Genomic DNA, 18,997 nt, shown 5'->3' with positions numbered 1-18,997 from the left:
TTTTTTCCAGAGTAAAATAAGCCATAAATTACTTTTCTCCTATGTTGCTGTCACTTACAGTAGGTAGTAGAAATCTGACAGAAGTGATAGGTTTTGGACTAGTCCATCTCTTCATAGGGGAATCTCAGCAAGGCTTTTATTCTTTATAAAGATATTCCCTAAAAAAGATTTAAACAATGAAGCCGGCCAGCTTCCCTGCTCATGACACAGTTTGTTGGCAGTTGCACAGAGCAAGTGCCATTCACTAAGTGCTTTTGAAAATAAATAAATCCCTGAGAATCCCCTAAGAAGAGATGGGCTAGTCCATAACCTGTTGCTTCTGTCAGATGTCTACTGCCTACTGTGACAGCAACATAGGAGAGAAGTAATTTATGGCTCATTTTACTCTGGAAAAAACATACTTTTTATTTGTATATGTTTGCACATATTTAAAAGTTTACAATTTTTCGACATAGTGCCCCTTTAAAGGGTAAAATCAAGGTTTCAACTTTTGACTGCTTCATGTGCATGACAAACGTTTTTAATGTTTATTCAGCTCCCATACAGACAGATCTTGATCTACTGAACTTTTTATATGCCCCCTGATTTCAGAAATGTTTTTCTCTTCCTCGGTTACACAGAAGTTTTAGGACCTCTAATTAGTTATCAGTGAGAGTTATGTTTCTGTCCAACTGCCTCGACTGCAAAGAAACTCTAAACAGACCGTAACCTTTTGAACTTTTTTTCCCCTTAGTCACTCTGTAGTTTTATGACCTTTATTTAGTTATCAGTCATACTGCCTGGACTGCAGAGAAATTGTAATGTAAAGCCCTGGATTATTAATCCTTACAGTGAGAAAAAAGGATGGCAGGCTAGTTCAAAGTAGAATTGGTACTGTACATACACATATTCATTTCATCATGCCACTTTAATATAAACTAAAGCTACTAGCGAAATAAACGATGATCTATTATCTGTATACAATAGTTTGTTATATTAACATTCCATTAAAATTGTATTAATTAATTACTTTATTTTTTAACTTAGCTTCAGTCACAAATACCTGAGAGAATGATTCCTGCAGAGCTCATGTTGACGTTCTTGGAGAATTTCAAAGATGTTCGGCTGACGCAAGAATGCAACAATTTTTTCATTGTACCCTAAAATTAAAAAAGCAATAAAAGAAGACGTAAAGTATATTATAGCCTAATATCAATATCTATCTATCTAACTATACACAGTAAAAGGTATGTGAACCCTTTGGAATTACAGTGGCTTGCAAAAGTATTCGGCCCCCTTGAAGTTTTCCACATTTTGTCACATTACTGCCACAAACATGAATCAATTTCATTGGAATTCCACGTGAAAGACCAATACAAAGTGGTGTACACGTGAGAATTGGAACGAAAATCATACATGATTCCAAACATTTTTTACAAATAAATAACTACAAAGTGAGGTGTGCATAATTATTCAGCCCCCTTTGGTCTGAATGCAGTCAGTTGCCCATAGACATTGCCTGATGAGTGCTAATAACTAAATAAAGTGCACCTGTGTGTAATCTAATGTCAGTATGAATACAGCTGCTCTGTAATGGCCTCAGAGGTTGTCTAAGAGAATATTGGGAGCAAGAACACCATGAAGTCCAAAGAACACCCCAGACAGGTCAGAGATAACGTTATTGAGAAATATAAAGCAGGCTTAGGCTGCAAAAAGATTTCCAAAGCCTTGAACATCCCACGGAGCACTGTTCAAGTGATCATTCAGAAATGGAAGGAGTATGGCACAACTGTAAACCTACCAAGACAAGGCCGTCCACCTAAACTCACAGGCCGAACAAGGAGAGCATTGATCAGAAATGCAGTCAAGAGGTCCATGGTGACTTTGGACAAGCTGCAGAGATCTACAGCTCAGGTGGGGGAATCTGTCCATAGGACAACTATTAGTCGTGCACTGCACAAAGCTGGCCTTTATGGAAGAGTGGCAAGAAGAAAGGCATTGTTAACAGAAAAGCATAAGAAGTCCCGTTTGCAGTTTGCCACAAGCCATGTGGGGGACACAGCAAACATGTGGAAGAAGGTGCTCTGGTCTGATGAGGCCAAAATGGCACTGCACAAAGTTGGCCTTTATGGAAGAGTGGCAAGAAGAAAGCCATTGTTAACAGAAAAGCATAAGAAGTCCCATTTGCAGTTTGCCACAAGCCATGTGGGGGACACAGCAAACATGTGGAAGAAGGTGCTCTGGTCAGATGAGGCCAAAATGGAACTTTTTGGCCAAAATGCAAAACGCTAGGTGTGGTGGAAAACTAACACTGCACATCATTTTGAACACACGATCCCCACTGTCAAATATGGTGGTGGCAGCATCATGCTATGGGGATGCGTCTCTTCAGCAGGGACAGGGAAGCTGGTCAGAGTTGATGGGGAGATGGATGGAGCCAAATACAGGGCAATCTTCAAAGAAAACCTCTTGGAGTCTGCAAAAGACTTGAGACTGGGGCGGAGGTTCACCTTCCCGCAGGACAACGACCCTAAACATAAAGTCAGGGCAACAATGGAATGGTTTAAAGCAAGACATATCTATGTGTTAGAATGGCCCAATCAAAGTCCAGATCTAAATCTAATCGAGAATCTGTGGCAAGATCTGAAAACTGCTGTTCACAAATGCTGTCCATCTAATCTGACTGAGCTGGAGCTGTTTTGCAAAGAAGAATTGGCAAGGATTTCACTCTCTAGATGTGCAAAACTGCTAGAGACATACCCTAAAAGACTGGCAGCTGTCATTGCAGCAAAAGGTGGTTCTTCAAAGTATTGACTCAGGGGGCTGAATAATTACGCACATTCCACTTTGCAGTTATTTATTTGTAAAAAATGTTTGGAATCATGTATGATTTTCATTCCACTTCTCACGTGTACAACACTTGGTATTGCCTTACAATGTAAGGCAAAGCAAAAATGAAGAAAATTAAAGAAAAGGTGTTGTTGTCGTCTGGAGTAATCAGTTAGGGTACTTGCTTCTTCACCATATGATTCTTGCTTTTGGCAACTGCGCCACTTATCTTGATACACTCAGACTGACTCATGAGCTGGAGACATGCTGTCCAAATTTACAAACTGACTTTGTTTGCTTCTTGCTGACTAGAAGAGCAATGTTTGCCTTTCTTTGCAGAGCAGCTAGCTGCTCAGGATTACACAAAGGAAGAGCTTTTGGATTTGATGTGTGAGCTGTGGAGGCCTGTGGAAATTTTTTTTTGTCTGGGACAATTGAGCTTACTATGAGCTACATGTTTCATGTGTACTCAGACTACTCACATACATTTATAAGGCAGAATAAGTTATAATGATGATGATGGAGAAAGTATGAGGATGCTGATGGAGAATGTATGATGATGGAGAAGGTATGATGTCATCATTTTCACTCCTGTCTTATAAAGTGTTCTGTCTGTGACAGGAAATGTCTAATTCATTCATAAGTGCAATACATACCGACTGGCAAAACATCCTGATAGTGACTCCTGGTGACTGTATTAAAAGTGCTGGAAGGTCTTGGTAATATGGGAGGTCCTGAATGTCGTGCATCTTCACCAACCTGCATCAGAAATGTGCACAAAGAAAAATAAATTTTAGATGTTGTAATGTCCACATGTAGAAGTGAATCTCTATTTTTATTCTTCAAGAGTTCTGGTCAAATAATAATTATAGAAATAGTTTCTAAACTGTACTGCACAAGGGCAAATAGACATCTTAGTTAAAGAGACACTGAAGCAAAAAAATAAAAATATGATATAATGATTTGTATGTGTAGTACAGCTAAGAAATAAAACATTAGGAGCAGAGACATAAGTCTAATATTGTTTCCAGTACAGGAAGAGTTAAGAAACTCCAGTTGTTATCTATGCAAAAGAGCCATTGAGCTCCAGGACTTTCAAAGTCACAGAGAGCTCTTCTGAAGCTTGTTATCTCAACTGTCAGTCACTGTATTTTCTTTTTCTCTCCAGAGGACAGGTCAATAGTTCACTGGCCTGCTCTAAAAAATCATTTAGAATGCTGAGTTGGGTGTAAACTGCATACATTAGAGAATGATGCAATGTTATAAAAGTGCGGAATTCCTGGTCTCACGTTTTTAAAAACACTATATAACTGAAAATAAAAATATGAGAATATTTTCTTTGCTACTAATGTTCTAGTAATTATCCGTACTACACAACCAATTCATGATATCATATTTTTTTTTTCGCTTCAGTGTCTCATTAAGTGTTGAAACTGCTGTGGTTTATATTTTAAACCATGTTACTGTTGATAAGACTACACTACACTACTACCTTTCTGTCTTGTGTCTTAGAAGTGAAACTGAAATTTCTGAATGGGGACTCAGTCAGCCATAAAAAAACCTGATAGTGTTGTAACTTTTCATAGACTATCCATAAAAAATGCAAATCTCATTACTGTTAGCAAATTTAGTATTACATAGTAAAAGCCACAAGGACTGCTTCATTTTACATTCACCACAGAGCTTATTGGTTCATGGGAGAAGTCTCAGGTATAGCCACTGCCAGAACTATTTTTTTCCTTAATTCAGGTACCATTTAATGTATTTAATATATTATATTTCCTAGACTGGTAAGACGCTTTCTCCATTTTGAAAATAGATAAGGTTCTAGGCTATAAAGAAAAACAGTGCTGCTTGTTTGCCAATTCACCCCAAAGATTACTACTTCAAAAAGTACCTAGACATGGTGACAATGCAAGTCCATGGACCATGTAATAGTGCTTGCAAGATGTTATGATCACGGCTGGTGATCTGTTGCTCAATTCAAGTGAGTGGATCGGGTTCACCTCATTACAGAATAAGTATAGCATAATAATTAAAACACTGTTCTCCCCAGTAATTAATTACTGGGGAGAACAGTGTTTTAATTATTAAGCTATACTTATTCTCTAATGAGGTGAGCCACAGATCCACTCACTTGAATTGCATGTGAGCTGGTCAGGAGCCGCTTTTATTGGCTCCTGACCGTGTCTATCAATCTAAACCTATGGGTGTTGCTTACATTGATAGATACGACCAGGAGCCAATGAAATCGGCTCCTGAACGGCTTACAGGGCTCTTCAGTCATAGAGACTGACAGGGAGAGTGAGCTGCAACGGGAGACAGCGGCGAGATCGGTGGAAGCGTCAGAAACGGCGGATGCGCGCTGCGGCGGTGAATTGAAATCTACGCCCTGGCAGCCAAATCAGCATCAAAACAGGGCGTAGATTTCAATTACCGTGGTCTGTAAGTAGTTAATCTGATTGCTCTTTTATAAATTTGGGGTTACAAAAGTGGCAATCAGATTAGAAAAAGTTGAAATGAAATCTGATAGCAGATCGCCACTTCTTTAGAAATAGGCCTCTTGAAAACTTTTGTCACATTGTTGACTAAACAATGGATCTAATGCCAATTATTTTAAAGACTGCTCCTGGGCATGCCCAATTCCAATTGTTTCTAACTGCGCATGCCCAGAACGTTCTCGGCCATGCATGATCTGTTCCTTTTTTTTCACCTCAGGCACACTTTAAAATCCTTATGAAAAAAAATAGCATTGGTCCTCTAGATGGCAATGGTGTGCTATATTTAGATGCTTGGGTTTTTGTTACAATTTTAGATTTTCCACGCTATACAATAGCATATTCAGATAAGTCATGGCAACACAGAACCATTGCCAGAGCTTAGTATTGTATAGTGCAGAGTTCTACAACCCTGTCCTCAGGGCCCACCAGCCAGGACTGGTTCTAGACTTTTTGCTGCCTGAGGCTAACTTGTGAGGATGCCCCCCACCCTGATTTGGAATGATCGCACAGCACCCGACAATTTACTCTGCTTCATTTAATGTTCTCACATGACATCTTGCAGCTCTACACAATAGCACACTGGCTGGCTGTGAGTCTGTGACAAACAAACTGCTCACCCTCAGCCACTCCATTCCTCCTCAGGAAGGTACACACAGTACAAAAATGCTGCCTCTGAAATCTCTGCGCCTGATGCAAATGTTTCATCTGGCTTCATGAGAGAACCGGCCCTGCCACCAACACTGTATGTTTTGTGGAAATCCACAGTGGTAGTTAAAGGGAACCTCCAGACTAAAAATCTACTCGGCGGCACTGGTACTTAAGTGGCAGAGTGTTTCTTTAACCACTTGAGGACCGCAGTGTTAAACCCCCCTAAAGACCAGGCCATGTTTTGATAAATTGGCCACTGCAGCTTTAAGGCCAAGCTGCAGGGGTCACAACTCAGCACACAAGTGATCCCCCCCCTTTTTCTCCCCACCAACAGTGCTCTCTGTTGGTGGGGTCTGCTCGCCCCCAGGTGTATGTTTTTGGGTTTTTTTAATAAATATTTATTTCTTTATTTTAACAATATTTTTTACTATTTTTTTTATTTTATCATCCCCCCTCCCTCCCTCCCCCCGCCAGCCAATCAGCATGATCGCCTGTCATAGGCTTCAGCCTATGACAGCCGATCACCTCCATAGCAACAGAGGGGACAGCTGTGTCACATCGCAGCGCTGTAACAAGTAAAAAGACGGCTATTTCGCGGTCTAACAGTCTCTGGAGCGACAATCGCCTCTCGGAGACCTACCAAGCAGGAGATGCGTGCGCAACCTGTGCAACCAATAACAGTTGCCTGACAGCCCTGCTGATCTATTTGCCTGCAGTAGTGTCTGAATCAATCAATCAACTAGAAACAAACATGCAGCTAATCTTCTCAGATCCGACAATAATGTCAGAAACACCTGATCTGCTGCATGCAGGGTCTATGGCTGAAAGCATTAGAGGCAAAGGATCAGCAGGACAGCTAGGCAACTGGCTTTGCTTCAAAGGAAATAAATATGGCAGCCTCAATACACCTCTCACTTCAGTTGCCCTTTAACAGTTTCACAGCATCAGAACGTTTATTTTTCCCCTGATGCAGTGCAAAGCATGATGGGATTTCTGATGTTGTTCTTGTTCTGCTGTTTTGGTGCAATTTTTTTTTTGTTTTTTGAGATTTGAAGCCTAGCGCGCGCAGCTGGGAGAGGTGCTCAGGACACAGGACAGTTGGAACTGTGTCTCATGCTCCCTGTCACCTCATTTCAACCAAAAAGATGACTGCACCCATGAAAAAGATGGCTGCCCCCAAGAAATCACAAGCATCTGTCTGTTCTTTTAAAACAGGGTGGGTAAGAGATTATATTCCCTATCTATTTTAATTAACATAACTAATGTAACTTAATGACAGTATGTTTGTTTAGGTTGAAGTTCCCAGCTCTTCTCAGGTACTAAATACCTCACCTGTGAATGTTTATGATGTTCTGCAAAACCTGTACTGTTTGTAAAACGGCCATAAGGCTAGTGAAATTACATCATTTTCTAACGGTAATAGTTTTAAGATTAGACGATTTATACGCTGTGCCACTGCCTATGTTGTTTATGCTATCTTGTGTGATCGCAGCCTACAGTATGTGGGCCGCACCATTAGACCACTAAAAGAAAGTATAACATATGGATTTAAACAGCACAGTGTTTCTTCTCATTTTAAATTGAAGCATCAAGTTAACCCAGCTCTTAGGCATTTTTGTGCTGTAGAAAAGTTATTACCCAATTGGAGAGGGTGTAACAAAACTAGGGAAATACAGTATCTAGAAAAGGCGCTAGATGGATTTTTAATCAGGAGACATCTACCCCTTTTGAGTTGTTTTAGATATCAATTGTTTTATTGCTGATAATTTATTTTTAGTCGTGGATAGAGGTGATAATATGCGGAGGTACAATTGATGAAACCTATCTGTATGAATTGTCCAGGCTTTCAACAGTTAATTTACACTATCTGGTCACAATATCTTATGTAGGACATTTGTTGTTGTGCGAAGCAATGCGCACAGATGCGCTCTGTGTTTTATTGCTGTGTTGTGCCGTTTTTTGGGGGGGATCTTTACATGTAACCCTCTACGGTCTAGATGGCCAGCGGTTATACGGTTTGGCAATGGTATCTCATGTGGGGTGCTATCTTGTGGCACGATGTGACGTGCATGGATATGCTTTGAATGTAGTGCTGTCTTGCTGTGATGTTGCTGGGATATTTTGGTGACCTTTAAATGATCGGTTAAGAGATGAGATGTAATCATTGTACCTCCTATCAGTTTTATTTGGATTATATTTTGCTTTTATCATTGTGAAGCTAATACAAATGGTACAATTTTTCCCTGGTTAAATTACTTATATTGTAATCTTACATAGATTTGTATTGAGCAGTGACTTAAGGCTAGTACACACTAGCAATTTTGATTGACCAATGATTGCTCAATTTTACCACCTCCATGTAGTATGAGGGCCAAACAGATTTTCAATTCTATGCAGATTATATAGGTAAATGGTCATACTACATGGAGGTGGTAAAATTGAGCAATCATTGGTCAATCAAAATTGCTAGTGTGTACTAGCCTTTCGTCTCCCCCTAGGAGCTAAGCACTAGTACAAATGTCTGCTGAGAATCATTTTTTCAATAAAGGCGGGACTTTTTTGCTTCTGGGCAGTTGAGGAGGGGTGTTTTTAGGAGTTGATGAGTCAGTCCTCTGACGAAACGTGTAGGACGGAGCTACGTCTCACGTGACCGGCTGTTTGAGTGGACCATGAGACACGGGGATCCGAGGTGGCATCTGTATGGGCAGTTACCTGGGACAGCATTCAACAGTTGTATTACATGCCTGTAATCACCAACTTTTGTGAGTGCATCTCTATAACATTTATCTTTTAAATAAATGATTTTACACTATTTAGAGCTACTCTTGAGTTTTAGAGCCTGTGGAAGTGATTGCAAGACCTGCCTGCCCCCTGTTATTGCCTTATAACTATACCTCTGGATTGTTTGGAGGCCAATAGGGTGAGTGCAGGCACTTTGGGGGGAGTGTGTCCCTGCACGAGGTGGAGGTCTGTGTTCACACTGGAGAGGTGAAGGGCACGTTTATTGTAACCTGATTACGCTATTTACCTTTTTATAATATTCTTTTTCATGACGTGCTGGCTGGATATTAACCACTTAAGCCCAAAGGGTTGTTTATTTTTTGCATCTCAGTAACTTTCACCTCCCATTCATTTTCCAATAACTTTATCACTACTCATCACAATTAATTGCTCTATATCTTGTTTTTTCCGCCACCAATTAAGATTTCTTTGGGTGATAAGTTTTGCTGAGAATTTTTTTATTCTAAATCTATTTTAATAGGAATATTAAGACAAAAATGTAAAAAAATCATTATTCCTCAGTTTTTGGTCATTATAGTTTGAAATTAATACATGCTACCATAATTAAAACCTATGTATTTTATTTGCCCATTTGTCCCGCTTATCATACCATCTAAATTATGTCCCTATCACAATATATGGCGCCAATATTTTATTTGGAAATAAAGGTGCATTTTTTCAATTTGCGTTCATCACTATTTACAAGGCCATAATTTAAAAAAAATTATATTAATATACTCCTTTGACATGCATATTGTAACGATTGGTGTCAGCAACACAGAGTTTTTTCTGATTATTGGTGATCTGCAGTATCACCAATAATACAGATGCTATACCTGATTATATGGTGATCTGCAGAATCACCAATAATGCTAGTATAGCTAGACACAGGACACCCAATGTGATAAAGTGTTTGGTGCAACAGTAATCAGAGAGGTTATCTCCCGAGGAGCGGGAGATACAGACACTACTGCAGCCAAGGATTCCCTGAAGAGCAGGAAATCAGACTGCACTGCAGCCAGTGGACCCCTGAGGAGCAGGTTGCCACTGACTGTGCTGAAGATGATCTCCTTATGTGGAGGAGATACAGACTGTACTGCAGCCGAGAATTCCCTGAGGAGCAGGGAACCTTGGATAGAACTGCAGCCAGTGGACACCTGAGGAGCAGGGACCACTGACTGGGCTGCAGGAGAGGACTGGGCTGCAGGAGAGAGAACTGAGTGAAATAGAGGTATAATAGAACTGCAGCCGAGGATTCCCTGATGAGCAGGGAATCAGATGGTACTGCAGCCAGTGGACACCTGAGGGGCAGGGACCACTGACTGGGCTGCAAGAGTGGTAACTGGTGAAGTGAGAGATGTGATCGGGCTGTAGCCAAGGATTCCCTGAGGGGCAGGGAATCAGACTGTGCTGCAGCCAAGGATTCCCTGATGGCCTGGGAATCAGAGTGTACTGCAACCAGTGGACTCCTAAGGGGCAGAGACCACTGACTGAACTGCAAGATGGTCTTTCTGAGGAGCAGGTGACGCTTGCAGCTAATGAACACCTGGAGAGCAAGTATCACGGTTAGTACAGTAAGGCTGATCACCCAAGGAATGAGTGACAGCCAGAAAGGTCAGACAAGCCAGGTCGGCAACACACAGACAGATAAAGTACAGAGACGGAAGACTGATTCGGTATCCGGGTACAGGCAAGGTTGGTAACAGGTAATCAGATAGGCAAAGGTACCGAATCAGTAAGCAGGAGAGTGGGAAAGCCAGAGATCATAACAGGTAACAGTATATCTCTCAATCCTAGTCTTAGGTGTGAGGTCCTTGGTCTCAACACCTGGGAACTAGTCTAACAGATAACAGTAGCGATGTAGCAATCTCCTAGTCTTAGGTGTGAGGTCCTTGGTCTCAACACCTGGGAACTAGTCTAACAGATAAACAGTAACAATGTAGCAATCTCCTAGTCTTAGGTGTGAGGTCCTTGGTCTCAACACCTGGGAACTAGTCTAATACATACACAATACAATAATACTTTTAAGGCTATCAACGGAATCTGACTAAGTGTGAATTCCCAGCTCCGGCTGGTTCTAACACACTGTAAGATCTGACTGGGGTCTAAGCGCTCACACGTAAGCATTCGCAATAGCAGACAACTTGCAACTGACAGGCAAGTCCTATATATATAAAAGAACCAAGCGCAAAGGGAGGTCAAAGCACAGTGAATAACAACTGCTCAGCTGCGTGTTACAAGGGGATATCCCTCCACCCCTCAGAATAAAAAATTAGAATAAAAGTACATGTAACACGCGCTAGATAATCCCCCAAAGGTTCGTTTATTGTAAACAATCTAAAAACACTGCCACAATGAACATGAATCCCCAGCAACACCTCACGAGACAATCACTCCTTCACAGCTGCACACACTCAGAAGGGCCCTTCAACAAAATTAAAACTGACTGTAAAACCTAGCAAAAAATATAAAAAGGTATATCTCACTTGCAGGAATGTCTCTTTTAGCCGTACTAGCGATAATAGCAATAGATACTTTGTAAAAAATAGGTTCCCATCCAGCAACTATATGAACATACGTGCTCCAATTGAAAAACGGTAATGTGCAAAACAGTTCCTTGCAAAAAAATTAGTTACATGCACAGCGTCTTCCGAATTGTTGGCGCTTTAAGCGGAATGTATACAACTCACGTGTTCCTGCATATGTGCATCCGCACAAGTCACAAATAAGGATAGTTCTCCTCCGCTCTCCTCACAACTCGTAAGGGAAATGCCGGCGACTCCAGATTACTGCTCCAAACAAGCGGGCTCGTACAGGGCACGTCACTTCCGCCCTTCAGATCCAGCGGGTCGCTCTCCGTACTTCCGCCCGGCTGGGCTACACTGGGTTTAGCTGCAAGCGGTGACGTCACCTCAAGAACACGCGTTTCGGCCACTAAACGATGGCCTTCATCAGGAGGGTTTAAGCTTCAGAAGGTGGAGAGATATTGCGTCGAGGTGGAGAGATATTGCTGTTTATGGGCAACGCAATTACAAGATCTGAACTGGGCTTGCAGTCTAAGCGCGCAGCTGCTACCCGCATGAAAAGCGCCAACAATTCGGAAGACGCTGTGCATGTAACTAATTTTTTTGCAAGGAACTGTTTTGCACATTACCGTTTTTCAATTGGAGCACGTATGTTCATATAGTTGCTGGATGGGAACCTATTTTTTACAAAGTATCTATTGCTATTATCGCTAGTACGGCTAAAAGAGACATTCCTGCAAGTGAGATATACCTTTTTATATTTTTTGCTAGGTTTTACAGTCAGTTTTAATTTTGTTGAAGGGCCCTTCTGAGTGTGTGCAGCTGTGAAGGAGTGATTGTCTCGTGAGGTGTTGCTGGGGATTCATGTTCATTGTGGCAGTGTTTTTAGATTGTTTACAATAAACGAACCTTTGGGGGATTATCTAGCGCGTGTTACATGTACTTTTAAGTCCTATATATACCCAGAGCGCTCCACAGCGCCGCCCCAGTCACTCAGCCAATCCGGAGCATAGCTGGGATCTGCTAATCGGCATGATCAGCTGACTCCCCTTCTGCTAGCATAAAGGTCCTGTCGCCTGGCGCGCGGGCAGCTCTCAATCTGTGTGCACTAGAAGGACCAGGCGAACCAGCAGCATGTTGCTGCGCGGCAGAAGCCGCCGGCTGGAACGTGGAGATAGCCGCCGTGCCGCTTGCCCACGCGGCAGCATCTCCGCTATTCATTACACATATTTCAAAAGTTCAGACCCTTAGGTAACTATATATGTTTTGGTTTTTTTATTGTAATTTTTTTTTTTTTTTGTATTAAAATTTGTATGCGGGCAATTTTTGGTGTGGGAGGTAAACAGCTAATTTTAAATGTAAAAAAATGTATTTGTTTATTATAAAATGGATGTGTGTGTAATTTTACTATTTGGCCACAAGATGGCCACAGTGAAAAAGTCCTGGAAGCGTGATTGTACGCTTCCAGGAAGAAGAATGAAGACGGGGAACTTTTTAACTCAGAAAAACCACAGCATCTGATGAGAGACGCACAGTGCAATACATATATTATGTAAGTAGAGCAAGTATTTATCACTTATATAAAGTAAAAAGTTAGTAATAAAGTTAAGCAATAACACATTATTATTACGTACAAATACTACATTTTATTTCTTACAATTCCAATCCATTCTACAGCAGGCAACTGCTTTCCCACATAAGTTCTTCTGGAATTATCCCAGAAGAACTGAAATGATGTAGGAAAGCAGTGGCCTGCTGAAGAATGGATGGAAATGTGTAAAGACTACTAAAATGTGGGAAAGCAGGGGCATGCTGTAGTATGGAAATTGTAAAGGAGTGTGTCATAAGATTCCTGCAACAGAAAATAAAATTGTTCACATGATGTACATGGCTACGTAATTTATGTATCCAGGGCGGACTTTGCTACTTAATTGTTTTACCTTGACGCACCTGGCTACTTAATTATTCCATCTGGAGGTGTGTTTTTATTGGGCGGCATGTGAATACTTAATGAATTATCTGATGGCATGTGTCTTACTTATTTTTTTTTTTATCTGGAGGCATGGAGCTATTTGATTCTTCTATCTGGAAACGTGACTACTTTATTATTTTATCTAAAAGCATGTGACCAGAGCTGGATCATTCACAAGGCAACTTGGGAAGTTGCGGGCCTGGAGAGATACTAGGGGCCTAATTGATTCTACCCTCTCTTCAAATCCTGCCAAAAAAGCCAGGTGGTGATCAAGGATGGGCTCAAAGATGGTATTTGCCTAGGGCCCCATTTCACCTTAATCCCTCTCTGCACGACTATTTAATTTTTAGGCACATGGCTAATCAATTCTAATATCCAGGGGCCATGGCTTCTGAATTTATGTATTTGGGGGCATTTTAAATTCTGGTATCTAGGTAGCCCAGCTGCATAACTCTAGTTTCTAGGGACAAAACATGTGTCTTATCACAGTAGTAGTAGTTGGAAGATTTCAGTCCAACAAGAGATGGGAGACTACAGTTCAAAACTGCTGGAGAGGCAGTTTAGCTTTTATCTGCAGGCCGTAGATAAAAGCTAAACTGCCTCTCTGGCAGTTTTGAATTGTAGTTTCCCATCTCTTGTTAAATGAAAATCGTCCAACTTGTCTAAGTGACCTTTCAACCAATAAACAAGGAGAGCAGGGGAAAAAGTGTGTGTGTTGGGGGGGGGGGGGGGGGCAATGTCAGTGTTTGTCATAGGTGCTGTATTACCCAGATGCGCCTCTGTTACCTAGAAAACTTGCTTCCAGGAGCACCCACTTGTTGGGCGTCCAAGTTAAAGTGTGTGCCTCGATCCTCACCCCTGTACCAAGAGGTCAAATATAGCAAAGTCCCCAACAGGATCGGCACCACATAAGTAGTATTTATTAGAAAATAATACTTATTACGGTACTTATCCGCATCCGGCAGGTGGCGACAAAACTCCACCAGAGTTACATCTTTCCCTACTACCCATGGCGGCCTGGATGGGGAATAGTAATTAGCGCCACCTGCCGGATGCGCCCGGCTAACGGATAAATACCCTTATTACTAATAAATACTTGAGATATAAATACTACTTGTGTGGTGCTGATCCTGTTGGGGACTTTGCCTCTGTTACCTAGTAATTATAACTGGACTAGTAAATAGGCCCGCCCATTAAAAAATGGGTGCTAGGCTACGGGCGCTCCCCCCAGCAAGCGAGCACAGATATGTCCCGCTCGCCCGACCTCCTCCGCTGTCTGCAGTATATGCACACAGGGAAATGTTGCTTGCTTGGCAGTTGGAAAAAGCTGTTATTTCCCACAATGCAATGAGGTTCACAGGCAGCAAACTGTCAAGTCTGGAAGCAGGACACACACAGGAACAGGATGCAGAGACTCAGGGGTTTTATTATATAGGATATGTCCTTCAATAAAAGAAAGGCATCCAAGCACTCTTTAAAGGGACTCAGAGCTGTAATATAAAAAAAAGATTTATACATAACTGGGGCTTCCTCCAGCCCCATCCACTCAGATCGCTCCCACGCTGCTGTCCTCCACTGTATGCAGCTTTGGGAATCGGGTCCCAACACTGCCGTAAGTCGGCTCCAGTCTATGCTGTTTGCGCATCTCTCCAGCAGCTGCTGGAGAGATACGTAGAGGGCGCACTTCTCGTGCATAGACTAGAGCTGACTGAAGGCAGTGACGGGACACGGTTCACGAAGCTGCATACAGCGGAGGACGGCAGCGTGGGATCGATCCGAGTGGATGGGGATGGAGGAAGCCCCAGGTATGTTTAAATCTTTTTTTATAGTACAGCTCTGGTACACTTTAAATGCGGAATAGAATTTGCCATTACTACTTTTACAATAACGAGCCCCTTTCTAAATAGATCGGTAAAACTTTCTACAGGGCCGGGACAAGGCTCTCCAGCACTTGAGGTGGAAGTTCTAAAGTGCGCCCCCACCCCAGTATAGGTAGCAAATGTGCCCCCAGTATCAGGAAAATACCTGCCCAGTATAGTCAGATGTGCTCCCAGTATTAAGTAGCCCGCCTCCCAAGTATATATAGTCAGATGTGCCCCCAGTATTAGGCAGCCCCCCCCCCCCCAAGTAGAGATAGTCAGATGAGCCTCCGGTGTTAGGTAGCCCATCCCTAACATACATACCGTAGTCACATGTGCTTCTGGTAGTAGGCAGCCCACTCCCTCCACAAACATCCCACCAAGTATAGATAGTCAGATGAATCCCCTGTATTAGGTAGCTCCCTCCCCAAGGATAGTCAGAAGTACCCCCTGTACAGCAGTCACCCCCCCCCCCCCCAAAGTATAGCTAGGTTTTCTCCCAGTATTATCCATTTCCCCTACCGAAGTGTAGGCAGGTGGTATTCCCGTATAAGCCAGCCCCCCTCCATCTGACATATGCAAAGCGGAGTGCTCTGTAATAGTTACGGGTCTCAGTGCCACCGGGATCCGTTTTCACCCTGACGCACAGTCCCTCCGTGGCTCATGTGATCAGAGGTGCCTGGTTGAGGATGGATCCTGGCACCGGCAAGACAAGTAACTATTACAGAACGCTTCGCTCTGCATATGGTTGGGCAAGGGGGGCACTCGGGGTATGGGCGGCACTCCCCCAGGCACTAGCCCCCTCCCCCAGGCACTAGCCTCAGGGCTCCCCCCAGGCACTAGCCTCAGGGCTCTGCACCCAGAGGCTAGTGCCTCTCGAACCTCTGCCTCGGCCATAACTTTTTCCCTCCATTTGCAGATTACATCCCTTTGTCCTTTGTACAAACCTAGAGACAAAAAGAATGTCTGTTGAGCTTCTGTATGGCCAAATTGTATATAATGGTATATATATATATATATATATATATATATATATATATATATATATATATATATATATATATACACTGTATGTTAATTTTATTTTTGTTTTACTATATCAAGTAAACATTAAAATGGGATTAAACTCCCTACATGAAAAATTTCTGTATCCATTGTTGATTTAGATACATAGCTGTACTACTCTCAAGGAAAAACACAAACAAAAGATTTTTAAAAGCGAGGAACTATTCAAAATTAACTTTTATGCACCTAACAATAGGTACAGAAATTTTAATGTGGGAAGTTTTATTCCACTTTAAATATCCCCCTTTATTACAAACAGGTAGAGGGTAAGAACTGATCCCCTTTACCTAATTACCTGGCAAGTGGAGGACATCTTAGGTTATCATTATTAAAGGGAGCTTCCAGGTACTACAAGTACCTCCCCTCAGGGCCTACCCATACATGTATGTGGGTAGTTACCCCCAGGGTTTGGACTGGGACACTGGGGGCCCACCAGATAAAATTTCAACCTGGGGCCCACACATCCCATGATTGCGGTGAAAAAAGGGTGTGACCATGCACTAGAAGGTGGGCGTGGTCATGATGTATCATGGACAGGGCCAAATGTACATGAACTTAGCAGCATTGTAATTCAGAGACACCGCTGCCCAGCAAAACTTTGCATAGAGCTCCCCTCCTTTAATATAACATACATATGACATTGATTAGATTGTGAGCTCCTCTAAGGATAGTCAGTGACATGACTATGTACACTGTAAAGTGCTGCAGAAGATGTCAGTGCTATATAAATGCATACAAATAATATGGTAGGGCATTAAACTATGACTATGGTAGGATTAGATTTTGAGCTCCTCTGAAGATAGTCAGTGACATGACTATGTACTCTGTAAGGTGCTGCAGAAGATGTCAGTATTATATACATACAGCACATAATAATGACATGGTAGGACATTAGACTATGACTATGGTAGAGGTTAGATTGTGAGCTGCTCTGAGGACAGTCAGTGGCATTATTATGTACTCTGTAAAGTGCTGCAGAAGATGTCACTGCTATATAAATACAGTGCATAATAAGAACATGGTAGGACATTAGACAATTACTATGGTAAAGGTTAGACTATGTTAGATTGAAGACAGTCAATAACATGACTATGTACTCTGTAAAATGCTGCTGAAGATGTCAGTGCTATATAAATACATAATAATAATATGGTAGGACATTAAACTATGACTATGGTAGAATTAGATTGTGAGCTCCTCCGAGGACAGTCAGTGACATGATTATGTACTCTGTAAAGTGTTGCAGAAAATGTCAGTGCTGTATAAATACATAATAATAATATGGTAGAACACTAGACTATGACTTTGGTAGGATTAGATTGCGAGCTCCTCTGAGGACAGTCAGTGACATGACTATGTACTCTATAAAGTGCTGCAGAAGATGTTAACCACCCTGGCATTACACTAAAATTGCCAGGGTGGCATGCGGACAGTTTTTGTTTTGTTTTTTTTCTTCTGAATCATTGTAGCTAACTTTCAGTTAGCTACATGATTCACCACTAGAGGGCGCATCTGCCCATCTAGTCTGATCGCCGCCGGTTTTTACAGCAAGCAGAAAATCCCGTTGTAAATGGGATTTTCTGCTTGGCTTCCCTTGTCGCCATGGCGACGATCTGGATGACGTCATCGACGTCATCCACATCATGGCGTCGGGGGGTGTCCGATCCAGCCCCATAGCGCAGCCTGGCAATGATTGGCAAGGCTGTGCAAGGGGTCTGAGCGGGGGGAGGCTCACTTACGCCGCCGCTAGCGGCGAATCGCCGCCGCTAGCGGTGAATCGCCGCCGCTGACGATCATACCCCACACGCAGCTAGCAAAGTGCTAGCTGCATGTATGGAAAAAAAATTATCAAAATCGGCCCACAGGGGCCGGAGATATCAACTGCGGCGGTAATGGACGAGCTGAGCTCGTCATTACCGCTAAGGTGGTTAATGCATAATATATATATAGCACACTAGATATGGTGGGAATTATTAGATTGTGAGCAATGATAATAGGCTCACAATCTAATGTCAAGTGCTAATGGTAATGTCAAGTGCTAGCAATTGAGAGGCCTCCAAGTGATGACAAATGCAACTTCTCCATCCTGACAGTGACAATCAGTCAGTCTGATTAGACAGCACTGCACCTCCCTTGTCATTTCTTTTCTTCACTTGCCTGACCTCCGCTCAGCTGACTGCTTCTACATGTACGGTACACATCAAGCTGGAGCCTTTGAACCTTGCCGCCACAGCCCAGCAGCACATGGGGGGTGGAGCTACCTTGGCACAGCTGCACGTACAGCAGCCATTCAGTGTGAATGATTTTAAACACTAAGAGGAGAACTTTTGTGCTGCAGGCAGCGATTTGTGCACCTCAGTGCCAGAGGAGGAGGCGGGGTCACCCAGAGATTTTACCAGCGCCTGGTGGCTCAGTCTGATCCTGGTTACACCACCTTACTTGGCACAAGGTGAGGATGAGCCCCTTCTCCTTAATACTAAACAATTGCTATGTAGTCTAATGTTATGGACTACATGGGCTGGTATTGCTGAGGGGGTGGAGCCTCATATCAGTGGGTTCCACAATCCCTGGGCTGTACTAGTCTACATGGGTTATAAGAGCTTAATGGGAGGCCTCTCTCTCTTTCTTTTTTCAAAGAAAGTGTTTAAGTAGATTCCCTCACGACCTCATGCATCATTTATTTATATGGCTGTTATTTGCTTAGTCTCTGACATATCCACCAGCTATATAAAATGGCCCCTTCTTTAACACTTTACATACTTTTTCTATTTTTTTTTTCAAAATAGTAACCTGTTTCACTGGTATATGGGGGGCTTTCCATGCCAGATTGGTGCTACT

The 18,997-nt window shown here is 42.4% G+C and overlaps 1 protein-coding gene and 1 long non-coding RNA gene across 5 annotated transcripts in view; one reads left to right on the top strand and one right to left on the bottom strand.

The window, feature by feature from the left end:
* Positions 1 to 1,178, top strand: part of LOC137524697 (uncharacterized) — a 43,135-nt gene extending 41,957 nt beyond the window's left edge. For all 3 annotated transcript variants that reach the window (XR_011022764.1, XR_011022762.1, XR_011022761.1), the window contains one exon: positions 1,027 to 1,178. This is a non-coding gene — a long non-coding RNA (uncharacterized lncRNA). The remainder of the gene's footprint in view (positions 1 to 1,026) is intronic.
* Positions 1 to 18,997, bottom strand: part of HECW2 (HECT, C2 and WW domain containing E3 ubiquitin protein ligase 2) — a 262,291-nt gene that overhangs the window by 54,749 nt on the left and 188,545 nt on the right. For both annotated transcript variants that reach the window (XM_068244844.1, XM_068244845.1), the window contains 2 exons: positions 3,465 to 3,567; positions 1,043 to 1,139 (listed from right to left, as the gene is read on the bottom strand). In XM_068244844.1, the coding sequence (XP_068100945.1) occupies positions 1,043 to 1,139; positions 3,465 to 3,567 (200 nt within the window). The remainder of the gene's footprint in view (positions 1 to 1,042; positions 1,140 to 3,464; positions 3,568 to 18,997) is intronic.

Source organism: Hyperolius riggenbachi, chromosome 7 (assembly GCF_040937935.1).
Source record: "Hyperolius riggenbachi isolate aHypRig1 chromosome 7, aHypRig1.pri, whole genome shotgun sequence".
Taxonomy (NCBI): domain Eukaryota; kingdom Metazoa; phylum Chordata; class Amphibia; order Anura; family Hyperoliidae; genus Hyperolius; species Hyperolius riggenbachi.
Note: the sequence above shows the minus strand (reverse complement) of the source record. Positions and strands in the feature narration are given on the sequence as shown.